The 13724-nt window shown below is 49.4% G+C and overlaps 3 protein-coding genes across 3 annotated transcripts; 2 read left to right on the top strand and 1 right to left on the bottom strand.

The window, feature by feature from the left end:
- Positions 1–2252: 2252 nt before the first annotated feature.
- LOC144708867 (ent-kaurenoic acid oxidase-like) lies at positions 2253–5665 on the top strand. The gene is made up of 8 exons (XM_078582314.1): positions 2253–2651; positions 3867–4344; positions 4417–4677; positions 4751–4840; positions 4913–4991; positions 5078–5184; positions 5267–5388; positions 5455–5665. Exons 1-8 carry the CDS (start codon positions 2410–2412, stop codon positions 5573–5575), a joined length of 1500 nt encoding a protein of 499 aa, XP_078438440.1. The 5' UTR covers positions 2253–2409; the 3' UTR covers positions 5576–5665.
- A 35-nt stretch (positions 5666–5700) lies between these two features.
- LOC144708297 (putative protein phosphatase 2C 26) lies at positions 5701–8628 on the top strand. Its single transcript, XM_078581544.1, has 3 exons — positions 5701–6989; positions 7060–7173; positions 8143–8628. The coding sequence occupies exons 1-3, from the start codon at positions 5745–5747 to the stop codon at positions 8626–8628; spliced, it is 1845 nt and encodes a 614-aa protein (XP_078437670.1). The 5' UTR covers positions 5701–5744.
- LOC144708866 (pentatricopeptide (PPR) repeat-containing protein) lies at positions 8608–10817 on the bottom strand. Its single transcript, XM_078582313.1, has one exon. It carries the CDS (start codon positions 10760–10762, stop codon positions 8696–8698), a length of 2067 nt encoding a protein of 688 aa, XP_078438439.1. The 5' UTR covers positions 10763–10817; the 3' UTR covers positions 8608–8695.
- Between the last annotated feature and the right edge of the window lie 2907 nt (positions 10818–13724).

Raw genomic sequence — 13724 nt, 5'->3', positions numbered from 1 at the left:
CCCCATGCAGATGTGTGCATGGTTGATCAACCCAAAATGTGCCATGTAATTATACATATGTAAAAGTCATTTGGGATAATTTCATATGTATTTTGTCCAATTTTACAAGATTTTGCATCAAATGCACTAAATAGAGAAAGTTATAAAATAATGCATTTTTATGTCATTTTCATGCATGTTCTAAAATTCTAAATATTTCTTAGTAAAAATATGTTTAAGATAGTGTAATGTTTAATGCTCTATCTAGTATTTCAGTTTATATTTTTTTTGGCAGAGAAGAAGTCAAAGTAAAAGAAAGAACTATTGAAGGGATAAAGAAAGAAGAATGATAAATAAATAAATAAAAATAAAAAGGGGTTATTAGTGGGCCAGCTAAGGAGCCGACCAGGCGCACCAGTGCCCAAGACAACCACAACAGGCAAGCGCATAGGGCACTCGAGCCCGTCAGCAAGGGACGGCGCACCCGTCAGGCCAGCCCAAACCGACCGCATGGAGCACAAAGGCCCATACATGTCCACAAAGAAGTCAAGTCCACGTGCATGAGAGGTATGCCATTCGAATTCAGTAGTTTAGAAATGCCAAAATTTATATAGTGTTTCATCTTTTAATATTATCGATATGGGATAAGAAGTCTTATCTTCCTAAATGCGGCGGGCCGGGTGTTTATAACCTATTGATCGCAGCCCAACGGGCTGCAATCTTAAACAAAACCAAGTAAAAAAGAGAGATTGGGCTTCAAGCCAACCTGGCCCAAATCCCGTGTCATTTCGGGTTTTTTAAGAGGACATGATCTTAGCTGTCCGATCTTCTTAAGGATGATCAGACAACGATATCAGACTCTTTCTATCTAAATATTTTTTCTTATATTTTTCCATGCCTCTAATTGGTCTGCGGCGGCTAACGCAGCCACGGGACCCGTCGACTGATGAATCAAAGAAGTCGGAGGTGACGTGGACTGCCTACGCGGATGCCGACGGGGCACTGACGGGGCAGGAAGGGGGTTAGCTTATTTCAACCTTTTTGGTTCAATTTCCCTATGTCTTTATTATCTGAAATTGTAGTTAATAATTATTAAAAATGAATATCGCAATGAAAAAATGTCAGAAACATTCTAATCACTCCTTTGAGCCAGTCTCCTGCATAATTATGCAGCATTAAATTATGAAATTACAAATAATAAGTTCATGTATGAGTTATATGAAAATGAGGTAAATAGACGGTAATATGAATTAATCCTATTTTTAATGAACTGAATGATTCTAAACATGACATAAATGCACAACTATGTGCATTTATCAAACAAGTGGATGAAGGAGGTAGATTATAAGTTGAACTGATAAGTGAAAGCATCGGTGGCCAAGATCTACAAGACTTCTCAATTAAAATTTTTTTGGTATTTTCAAATGTCATGTATCATGCCTCTTTAGTGATACCAACACTTTATTAATACATAATTTGACTTTGAGATCTGCATTAGGAGTATTCCCATAACAGGTCAAGAAATAGTATGAAAATTATAAAAACACCAACATATTATATAGCTCGTGCCCTAATACCTCCGATAAGGTTAGATTGAGTTAAACTATATCTACGGAATCCCTGCCTGGTATTTAGGATTTGAGATAAAATTGTTAAATACACCTACTCTATAGCTTCTTAGCTTTCCATAGTTTCCAGACAGAAAGTATACAATAATGACACATAGAAGTAGGTTAGCTGCAAAACAATATCACTTATGATAACCTTGAACTGTTAGGCCGGTGAGAATGACATGTATTCTGAAGTGGAGGAACTTATATAAGATGACATGAAGATTAAAACTTTTATATTCACCCAAGACTATTTAAGACTATCAACTGCTTTGCTTGCATACTTTTAATCATGATGGATGGATGGATGATAGATGAATGTGTCGATGATCAACTAGATGACACACAAACCAATAACTTTTGTCCCCTATGAACAATATACAACACGAAAAATGGGTTTTACTGAACCCAATCGGTCAGTTTGGAGCCAAAGTGTATTTTCAGCCAGATTTTGAATTTTTTCAAAAGAATGCCAAATAAAAATTTTAGAAAGTTGAGGCACAAATATTCATGGATAAGATCAAATGGGGCAATTAGTCAATACAAACGCCTGTTCAAAGAGGGAAATGCATTTAAGTTTTATCTCTCTGTCCTTCATAACACCCCTTTTAAGCGTTCTTTTCAAAGATTGTTCTACTTAAACACCCCAAATTTCCCAGTTTGGACTGTAGACGGCCAAGGAAAGGTTCATCTGAAAAGATAGAAACATCTCTTTCAACGTACTGTTGTGCTCACGAGGGGACGACACGCCCTTCTACACTCTTCGTTTAAGTCTGGGAGCAGGCGAAGCGGCCAAGACAACGTTGGGGAGAGAAGAGCAATGGACGGGGCGGCGGTGCTAGCCGCGGCGGCGCTCATGGCCGCGGCGCTGGCGGCGCTGTCGGGGCTCGGGCTAGTGGGTCGTCTTCATGCCTGGTACTACGAGCGGGGGCTGGACAAGGAGGTCCGCCGGGGCCTTCCCCCCGGCGACATGGGCTGGCCTTTCCTTGGCAACATGATATCCTTCCTCATCGCTTTCAAGTCTGGCCGCCCCGATTCCTTCATCGGCCAATACGTGCACAGGTGCATGTCTCTCTCTAACTTTCTCTCTCAGGGTCTGTTTGTCTGTCTCTCTCTCTCTATGTTGCGGCAATGGGAAGATTAAACACCCATGTCTCTCTCTAATGGGCCATGGTGCTTGATGATTTGCCTCAAGGGGGAGAGGAAGAAGACGCCGTTCGTGTGCATGGGAAGCTTAAACGCCCATGTCTCTCTCTAACTTTCTCTCTCTAGGTCAGTCTGTCTGTCTGTATCTGTCTATGTTGCGGCAATGGGAAGATTAAACACCCATGTCTCTCTCTAATGGGCCATGGTGCTTGATGATTTGCCTCAAGGGGAGAGGAAGAAGACGCCGTTCGTGTGCATGGGAAGATTAAACGCCCATGTCTCTCTCTAACTTTCTCTCTCTAGGTTTTTCTGTCTGTCTGTCTCTATCTCTATGCTGTGGCCATGGTGATTGATGATTTGCCGCTAGGGGAGAGGCAGAAGACGTCATACGAATGCATGGGAAGATTAAAGACCCATGTCTCTCTCTAACTTTCTCTCACTAGGTCAGTCTGTCTATGTCTCTCTCTCTACGTTGCGGTCATGGTGCTTGATGATTTGCTGCAATGGGAGACGAAGAAGACGCTATACGTATGCATGGGGTTGCGTGGGAAGATCAAACACCCATGTCTCTCTCTAACTTTCTCTCTCCAAGTCAGTCTGTCACTTTCTCTTGTGTTGCGGTCATGGTGATTGATGATTTGCCGTGAGGGGGAGAAGAAGAACAAGTTGTACGTTTGCATAGCATTGCAAGGGAAGATTAAACACCCATGTCTCTCTCTAACTTTCTCTCTCTAGGTCAGTCTGTCTCTTTCTCTTGTGTTGCGGTCATGGTGATTGATGATTTGCCGTGAGGGGGAGAAGAAGAGCAAGTTGTACGTTTGCATAGCGTTGCATGGGAAGATTAAACACCCATGTCTCTCTCTAACTTTCTCTCTCTAGGTCAGTCTGTCTCTCCCTCTCTATGTTGCGGCAATGGTGCTTGATGATTTGCCGCAATGGGAGAAGAAGAACACGTTATGCACATATGCATGGGATCGCATGGGAAGATTAAACGCCTATATCTCTCTCTAAATTTCTCTGCCTCTTCATGTTGTGGCCATGGTGCTTGATGATTTGCCACAAAGGGAGAAGAGCAACACTTTACACTTGTACATGGGATGGCATGGGAAGATTAACGTTCATGGGTGGCAGGTTTGGGCGGACGGGGATGTACAAGAGCTTCATGTTTGGGAGCCCCACGGTGCTGGTGACGACGCCGGAGGGGTGCCGGGAAGTGCTGATGGACGATAAGAACTTCGTCCCAGGCTGGCCCACCGCCACGGTGCAGCTCATTGGGCCCAAGTCCTTTGTGGCCATCTCCCCAGAGAGGCACCGCCGGCTCCGGCGGCTCACCGCCGCACCCATCAACGGCACCGAGGCCCTGTCCTCGTATCTCAAGTTCATCGATCAGGCAGCAGCCCGGAGCCTGGACCGGTGGGCGGCCATGGGCGAGATCGAATTCCTCACCGAGCTCCGGCGGTTCACCTTCCGGATCATCATGCACATCTTCCTCTCCTCGGCCGTTGACTCCGTCATCGACTCCCTCGAGAAGGTCTACTCAGACCTCAACCTCGGGATGCGAGCCATGGCCATCAACATCCCCGGCTTCGCCTACCACCGAGCCCTCAAGGTGGCCTTCCCCCTCTTGCTGCGTTGTACCAAAAGCTATAGCTGATAGCAAGGGCGCTACTTTTCGTTTCAGGCTCGCAAGAAGCTGGTCAGCACTCTGCAGGAGTTCCTCCGAGAGAAGAGGGCTGTGGCCTGCGACTTGTCGCCGGGGAAAAAGGACATGATGTCAGCACTAATTGAGGAGGAAGACGAAGACGGGAAGAAACTGGAAGACGACGAGATCATCGACGTTCTGATCATGTACCTCAATGCTGGTCACGAGTCCTCCGGCCACATCGCCATGTGGGCCACTGTCCTCCTCCATAAGCACCCAGAGTGCCTCCAGAAAGCCAGAGTACAGTCTTAGACGAGTCAACTCTTCCTGTTGACTCCTGTCTGACTTTTCAACATCTTGATTGACCATGCAGGAGGAACAGCAGGAGATCAGAAGGAGCATGCCGCTGGGCCAGACCTCGCTGACCTTGGCAGATTACCGAAAAATGGATTATCTTTCCAAGGTTTGACCTTATCCTTCTCCATGATACGATCAAGCCTCGTATTCTTTAACTGAACCACCGTTGACCTGGAAGGTTATCGACGAGACCTTGCGCGTGGTCAACATATCGTTCGTGAGTTTCCGGCAGGCCATGGCGGACATGAAGGTCAACGGTGAGGACACCCCGAAGTTTGATTCCGTAGACCGTTGACTTTTCTACTAGTCAACGCTGACGCCTGGGGTTTGGATGTGGGGCAAGGTTTCATGATTCCAAAGGGGTGGAAAGTCCAGCTGTGGTACCGGACCGTCCACATGGACGAGGAAATCTATCCTCGGCCCAAGGTTTTCGACCCTTCGAGGTGGGAGGTAAGCCGCGGATAAGAAGGCCCGTAGCGGTTACGATTAAATTCATTCTGAACCGTCGAGATTGACGAAGTGGGCGTCTCAGGGGTTGATCCCGAAGCCTGGATCGTTCGTGCCATTCGGTGGGGGAGTCAGGCTGTGCCCGGGAAACGACCTGGCCAAGCTGGAGATCTCCGTCTTCCTCCACCATTTTCTTCTGAATTACGAGTGAGTTAATTTTCCCTTTTTTTAAAAAAGTATTTTTCATGATAATTAACACCCGGTTTGGTCCAGGCTGAACCGGCTCAACCCCAACTGCCCGGTCCGGTACCTCCCGCACCCAAAGCCAATCGACAACTGCAGAGCGAGAATTCTGAAGCTGCAATTTCCCGCCAAAAGCGTGGCGTTTTCGTAATTCTTGTTTCAACCTAGGGGCATCATCGGAATACGCTAGATGAATCGCGGGTTTTGGAAACGGCCGCTAACGAACTTTCTTTCGTTTAAATTCGGGGGTCGTCTTCTTCCTCCCGCGCGCTCGCGGAAAGAAGAGAAGAAGTTGCAGAGAGGAGATGGAGTGAAGAAGAATGGGGAACGGCTGTCCATCTGGTTTCTGCTTGGATCAGCGGCCGGGAAGAACGGAGGGGCGACGCTTCTACAACGAGCCATGGCTACGATTGGACGCCACGGAGGGCCATGGCTTCCGCTACATCCGTCGATTCTCGTTTTTCGCGCAGAGATCGACTTCTTCTCCAAGAAATCCGATCAGATCAATCTCCGGAGCGGCGGTTTCAAGCAATTGCGCAAGGCCGATGCCTTCCATGGGCTTATCTCCCTGGGACGAGGCCGCCGCTCCAGCTTCCGCCTCTAACATCCCCGGTTTCGTAGGATCTAGCTCGTTCTACGCATTTCCTCTTCGTCTATGGTCCCCAGCCGAGACCGAGGTCTCCTCCTCTCCGGCCGATCCCGATACAGGCGGTTCATCGAGCAAGAACGGCAAGGCGAAGTTCGGGGAGAGCTCGTCCGCGATTCGTAGATCTTCTCGTTTCATTCGCAGGGGCTCGCTGGAGAGAACCCGCTCTCTGGAAGCGGCGCCTCTGCAGTGGGCTAGGGGGAAGGCCGGCGAGGACCAGCTCCACGTCGTCGTGTCGGAGGAGCAGCGGTGGTTGTTCGTCGGCATCTACGACGGGTTCAACGGCTCCGAAGCCTCGGAGTTCCTCGTCGCGAATCTCTACAAGGAAATCTTCAACCAGCTTGAGAGACTCTGCGAGGAGACCGATCAAGAATCGTCGGTCGTTCCGCCGGCCGAAGTCGACGCCCGGAAGCGTTCCTCGTACTCCGTTTCCAGGTCTTTGGCGTTTCTGACGAGGAACTTGAGAGATCGGCTGTGGAACCGGGGAAAAGAGACGGAGAGAACCTCAAGGCACAGAAAGGGGAAGGAGAAATTGGAAGGAACAAGCCAGAGGAAGGGGAAGCCGTGGATGGCCCGTCTTCCTTCGGACCCCGATCTCGTTCTTGGCGCATTTTCTAAGGCATTGGAGATCACGGAAGGCTTATACTTGGCGACGATGGAAAGGGAGATTGCCCACAAACCAGAGATCGTCCTGTCCGGTTCGTGTCTTCTGGTTGCTTTGATCAAAGACGACGATCTGTTCATCATGAATTTAGGAGACAGCCGCGCCATCGTTGGGCAACAATGGATGCCCAGAACAGTCACAGGGAAGGCCATCGATTCGGCCGAGGCAGGCGGCTCGGCTGGTCGGCGTACGCCTTCTTACGCGGAGATGACGGCTCTGCAAGTCACCACCGATCATAACACCAGCACTGAAGCGGTAACTGCTCTTTTAACTTAGTTTTTTTTTCAGCCTGTGCAGTTGCTTGACTAGGTTCTTCGTTCTGAAGGAGGTGCGCAGAATAAAGGAGGAGCACCCGGAAGACCAACGGTGCGTGGAGAACGACAAGGTCAAGGGCCGGCTCAAGCTTACGCGCGCCTTTGGCGCCGGGAATCTCAAGCGGGTGAGTACAAACGATGACGAATCTATTCATCATCCTCCATTAATACCCTCATCTTCATACATTTGGTATAATTATTACCATGGACATCCATTAACATCCCCATCTTCAATAATATCATTCGCCATTCATTCATATCGTCATCGGCATCCATTAACATCGCCATCTTCAATAGTATCATTCGCCATTCATTCATATCGTCATCGGCATCCATTAACATCGCCATCTTCAATAGCATCATCCGTCATTCATTCATATCGTCATCGGCATCCATTAACATCGCCATCTTCAATAGTATCATTCGCCATTCATTCATATCGTCATCGGCATCCATTAACATCGCCATCTTCAATAGTATCATCCGTCATTCATTCATATCGTCATCGGCATCCATTAACATCGCCATCTTCAATATTATCATCCGTCATTTTTCATATCGTCATCGGCATCCATTAACATCACCATCTTCAATAGTATCATCCGTCATTCATTCATATCGTCATCGGCATCCATTATCATTGCCATCTTCAGTAATATCATCCGTCATTTATTCATATCATCATCGTCATCCATTAACATCGCCATCCTCAATAATATCATCCATTCATCCGTCATTCTTTCATATCGTCATCATCATTCATTAGAATCGCATCGGCATTCATCATATCATCGTAATTTTCCGCGGACTGTTCGTCATTCGTTTAAACCGTCATCCTTTATTAGTTGTCGGATCACGGAACAGGAACGGAACGAAAATCTTCAAATTTCCCGTTCCGTTACTTCATCTGTGAACTTCATCTTACGTCATCTACCGTCCACAGCTTTGTTTCTGCGGACGGATGACGACTCTCGTCATCTTAAAATTTTAAAATGGGGAGAGTGACGAGAATGATGACGACTATTCCGTCATCCTTCTATATAAACAAGAAGTCTTATATCTTCTTCCACAACGTTTTGCTCTTACTGGTGCAGCCAGAATGGAATGACAAGCTGCTGAGCGCCTTCCGGAGCGATTACATTGGCCGGGCGCCCTACTTATCGTCATCCCCTTCGGTCTTCCACCGCAAGATAACCTTCCTCGATAAATTCTTGATTCTCTCTTCTGACGGTCTCTTCCAATACTTGTCCAACGAGGAGGTGGTCTGGCATGTGAAGACCTTCGAGGAGAAGTTCCGGGACGACGACCCCACCCAGAGCATCGTGCGGGAGCTCATCGCACGTGCTGCCGACTCCAAGGGTCAGTCAGCCTTCTTTGGAAATTTCTTCTTTCTGTTCTGTTTATTTTTTTGGGAGATTCTAAAAAAGAGTTTGGGGAAAATTCTGATGCCTATTGTAGCGATGGACTTCCACGACCTGCTGGCTGTTCCACGTGGCGACCGCCGGAACTACCACGATGACGTCACCGTCGTCGTCGTCTCCCTGGAGGAAGGGTGGTCGTCTCCGGAGAATTCATCCTAGTAAGATAGGGAAAAAAACTGACCAAAAAACAAAAATAGGAAAGAGAAAATTCCCACGCGGAAGGCGTTTACGTGGCGAGTATCCAACGGAGGAGATCGTCCTTGGAGGCGAGGAAGCATCCGCGCCGTCCGTCCTCCTCCTGGGCCCAGCGGAAGGGCGCACCGAGAGCCTCCACGTGGGCGGCGAAAGCGGCGGCCAGCCCCTGGGAGAACTTGTGGGTGCCGGCGCCGGTCTCCACGGCGAAGGCGGCCGGCAGCGGCGCGCCGGCTAGGAGGCTGGTCCGGACCTGCCCGGCCCAGTCCTGGAACGCTTCTTTGGCGGCGCCGACCGACAGCGATCGCACGTTCAGGGTCCATTCCTCGGGCTTCTTCTCTTCCAGGCCCGGGTACAGACCGAAGACCTTGCCCAGCAGGAAGATCTCCCCGGTTCGGCCCGCCGGGAACCCCTGGCTCTGGCACACGTCGATCAAGCAGTTGCAGAAGGGCCGCCGGGCGTCGGCGGCGGTGCTCTCCATCACCTCCCGGAGCGCCGCCTCCACGGCGGCCGGCCCGGCCGCGGCGTCCCCGAGGACCCGGAGGAGCCGGACCAGACCCGGGTTGGCCCGGTCGAGCCGGGCCAGCACGGCCGGGGCCTGGGCCGGCGCGCAGAAGGCCAGGACCGAGAGCAGGCAGCCGCTGAGCCGGTCGTCGGGGCGGACCCCGTTGGCCATGGCGAGGTCGAACGCCTCCACGGCCTCGTCGATCCGGCGGGCCCGGCCCAGGCACTGAATCAGGCAGGTGCAGCTCATGACGTTGGGCAGGACCCCCGCGGCGAGCATCTCGTGGAAGACCTCCCGGGCCCGGTCGGCCCGGCCGGCGCTGGCGTAGACGTTGACCATGGCGGTGTAGCTGAACCCGTCGGGGGGCGGCGCGTTGGCGGCCTTCATGTCGGCGAAGAGGCGCTCGGCCTCGGGCTCCAGACCGACGTCGGCGCACATGCTGAGCAGCGTGTTGTAGAGGATGAGGTCGACGGGCCAGCCGTTGGCCTTCATCTGGTCCCAGAGCAGGAGCGCGTCGCGGCTCCAGCGGGCCTTGCCGTAGATCTTGGCGAGCGCGGTGAGGGTCTTCTCGTTGGGGGCGAGCCCGGCGGCGGTCATCTCCTCGAAGAGGGAGCGGGCCAGGCCGGGCTTGCCGGCGCGGCCGAGGGCCTCGAGCAGCGTGTTGTAGACCACCAGGTTAGGCCGCACGCCGACCGCCTTCATCTCCTCCATCACGTAGCGGATGCCGTCGTAGTCGCCGGCCTCGCCGAACACGCGGGCCAGCACGGAGAAGGCGACGGCGTCGGGGGCCCAGCCGGCGGCGCGGGCGCGCTCGTAGAGCGCGACCACCTCGTCGGCCCGGCCGAGCCGCGCGTACACGTCGAGGGCGGCCGAGTAGGTGACCTCATCGGGGGTGACGCCGGCGCGGTACATGCGCTCGAACCACTCGATGGCGCGGGCGTAGCGGCGGCGGCGCTTGGCGCAGGTGATGACGGTGGAGTAGGTGATGTTGTCGGGGCGGGCGCGGCCCTCGGCGAGCATCTCCTCGGCGAGCCCGTCGACGAGGTCGAGCTGGCCGGCCACGCGGAGGGCCTTCATGGCCACGTTGTAGAGGATGGTCTCCATGGGGAAGGCCTCGTCGCCGAGGGAGCGCAGCCAGTCGAGGAAGAGGAGCGACTTCTGCCAGGCGCGCAGCCCGGAGAGGATGGCCAGGGCCTCGTCCAGGCTCGGCGCGGTCGGGAATAGGTCCGCCGCCGCGGCGGCGAAAGCGGCGGCGCCGCCGTCGAGGGCGCGCGAGACGAAGGCCAGCCGCTCGGAGTTGACGCCGGCGCCGGCGCGGCGGCGGGGCTGGCGGCGCGGGGAGAGGACGCTGGGGCGGGGGCGGGAGGGGTTGACCCAGGTGGATCGGGGGCGCGGGGGCGGCGCGGCGGAGGGGTCGTCGGGCGGGCTGGGGCGGTCGCGGAGGATGGTGCGACAGAGGGGCTTGAGCTGGTCTGCGAGCGACGGCGGGGAGTCTGCGGCGGCGCAGGTAAGGGGGAGGCGGCGGCGCTGAGGGAGGAAGGGCGACCGCGGTGGCGGCGGCGGCGGCGGCGCGACGGGGACGATGGCGCCGGCCATGAGGAGAGGAGAGGCGAGGGGTTTTGCCGAGCGGTGGAGAAGCCTTATCTTTCAATCTCAATAAATATCGGCGCAAGGATCCAGTCACTTGATATTTTCACAAGAGAGAGAGAGAGATGTAGAGAGAGACTTATGTGGCCCGACAAACGAAGATTTTGTAATGCAAACATGGGGATATTGTAGAACACATGGATATCTCCTTTTATACTACTATATGAAGTTGTCATAACTAAAACTATTGATGATATTTGTAGGTTAGCTTTCATATGCTTGTATTTTTCTAGATTTGCTTTCTTTTACTGATATTTACAGGAGAGCAAGAGACAGAGAGGTGGAGAGAGAGAGAGAGAGAGAGAGAGAGAGAGAGAGAGAGAGAGAGAAAGAGATAGCCCAGCATAAGCATGTCTAATAATGCGCCTGCAAAAGGTTATATGCTTGAACATGAGGGTTTGTGGAACACAGGGATATCTCATTGTCGAGTATTACACAAGGGTATCGTAAGTAAAACTGTAGAATGTATTTTTAGTTTAGCTTTATTATACTGATATTTTGAAAGAGGTTGGCCCCCAGCATAGGCATGTCTTGTAATGCACCTACGAGGGTTTTATGCTTGAACACGAGGATATCGTAGAACAGAGGGATACAAAGGTGTCACAACTAAAACTGTCCATGATATTTTCAGTTCAGTTTATAGAGTGATATTTTCAAGAGAGATATATCTGCCCCCAACATAGGCATGTCTTGTAAAGCACCTACAAGTATTATATGCTCAAACAGGGGGAAATTGTAGAGAACAGGGATATCTCATTGTAGATTATTATACAAGGATATCATAACTAAAACTGTCGTTGACATTTTTTAGTTTAGCTTTATTATACCAATTAACCTAGTTTTGTGATCAGGGAGGTCATGGTATGCTTGGTACAAATCTGCATATTTGGCTAATACATTAATGGTCTTAATAACGAAACTTGCCCTTGTAAAAATAAGAGGTTTGCTTAACCACGAGTAAATGAGCTCGAGGTGTTCTCAATTGGCGAAGCCTCTAAAGCCTGAGCTGATTTCAATCGGCGATGCCTCTAGGTGTTCTTAATTGGCGAAGCCTTTAAGGTGTTCTCAATCGGCGAAGCCTCCATTGCCTTTGATGAGGTGTTCTCAGTCAGCGAATTCTCCTTGGACTGAGCTGAGGAGTTCTCAATCGGCGAAGCCTCCAAGTACTGAGCTTAGGATTTCTCAATCAGCAAAGCCTCACAGCCAATCCTCGCTCTCTCATTTATATTTAAACTTTTATAATATAATATATTTAAACTTATTACATGTAACTCCAACTCCTATACATCACTTTAGAAAAAATGGCTAATTACTTACTAATTTCTTACTGAAATAGCTGATTTTAGACCCTCTTAAAACTATGTCTAAAATCCTAGTTCAAAGGGCTTTTTTGTTCTTACAGAACTGTTCTTGCCCTCCTATGATACGAGGGGGTACAGGGGCTGATCACACACTTATTTTCTGATCTCATAAATTTTACCCCTATAAATTCAACAATTTTATTTTACCAAGTTCAACACACGCCAGGTTAGTAAACAATTCTATGTTTTGAACCAACAACAAGATGTTACCTAGACCTAACAAAATTAAGGGAATACCTAAAATTCTGGTCATTTTAGTTGACCGAAATTAGTGTTTTAGGAGGAAGAAATATATGAATGGAGATATAGGGATGTATTGGAATATAACCTTGGGTACATCTTTAAGATTGGAAATAAATAATCAAGGGAACATGGAATAGAGATATTTTCTAATAATTTATCCTATTCCTCTAAATTTAGCCAGATTAATTGAGTTCAGGAAACCCTTATGCCCAAGCATAAGTAAGTTTGATAGATGGAAAACCTTCATTTGTGTCTATGTGAGGCTTCTTTTAGGTTTGCTCAACTAGATCCCCTTGAAAGAAATCTCCTCCCAAAAGGTATTTTGTCAATTCCATTATTAAAAGAGTTAAACACATGAGACAATCAATGCATTTAGTCCAGACAATATGAGATTATATATAAAATATGTTTCCCTAGATAGAGCTTATATTTGGATTATGTTTATGTATTAACAGAGATTGTGCATGATGACAGAAGAAACCAAGTAATCAAAAATGGAAAAATCATCAACAAAACTTATGCAGTGTGTCCTCAGATGTCATAAAAGGCAATCATTTGCATTTTCAAAGAGGATACCTCATTACATATGCCAAATGACTATCTAATGGATGTAAATGAATTATTTTCAACACAAATATATATATTTTATTGCATTACTACTCATCAATAAATAAAATCATTTGTTTTCTACCAAATTTGCCAAAATATTATCCGTCAGGGTTAGATGGAAATAACAGTTTATTGCTTAATAATTTTATTCACTTTCATAAGTAATTAAATTCTAAAATATGTTTTTTAAATATAGGATTGTGCCCCTTTACATTTAATAACCTACACTTTTTTAGGATCTGATCCCATTTAAGGTTTGCCACAAGACCATCCAGCCGATCACGCCCCGACCCGTCGCCATCCACGTTGCGGAGCCCGGGCCAACTTGAAGAATCTACAGTTCCACTATCAGGTTTGAGAAGCAGCGTAGTCGTCTCACTTAGTGTCGTTTGTCTTTATGTTCTTTTTTCCTTTCGTCGTCTTTGGATTATCGGGAGGCCCCTCCTGCGTGAGTACTGACCTCCCCCTCGCACGTGTTTTTATTTTACTTATGCTTAATTGTCATCTTTAGGGGGAGGAAATCCATGTTGGGCTTCTTCACCCCCTAAAGAGCCCTTTTAAGGAGAAGCCCAATAGGCTTTCCCCTTAAAAGGGGCCCAATTGGGCCTTGATGGAGCGCGCCCAAACAACATCGACGAAACATCATTGGAGTCGTCTTCGCCGTCATCAGCATCATTTTCGGTCCGTGTCCAGCCTGA

The sequence above is a fragment of the Wolffia australiana genome, chromosome 10 (assembly GCF_029677425.1).
Source record: "Wolffia australiana isolate 7733 chromosome 10, ASM2967742v1".
NCBI lineage: Eukaryota > Viridiplantae > Streptophyta > Magnoliopsida > Alismatales > Araceae > Wolffia > Wolffia australiana.
This window is presented reverse-complemented; position numbering and strand designations above follow the sequence as displayed.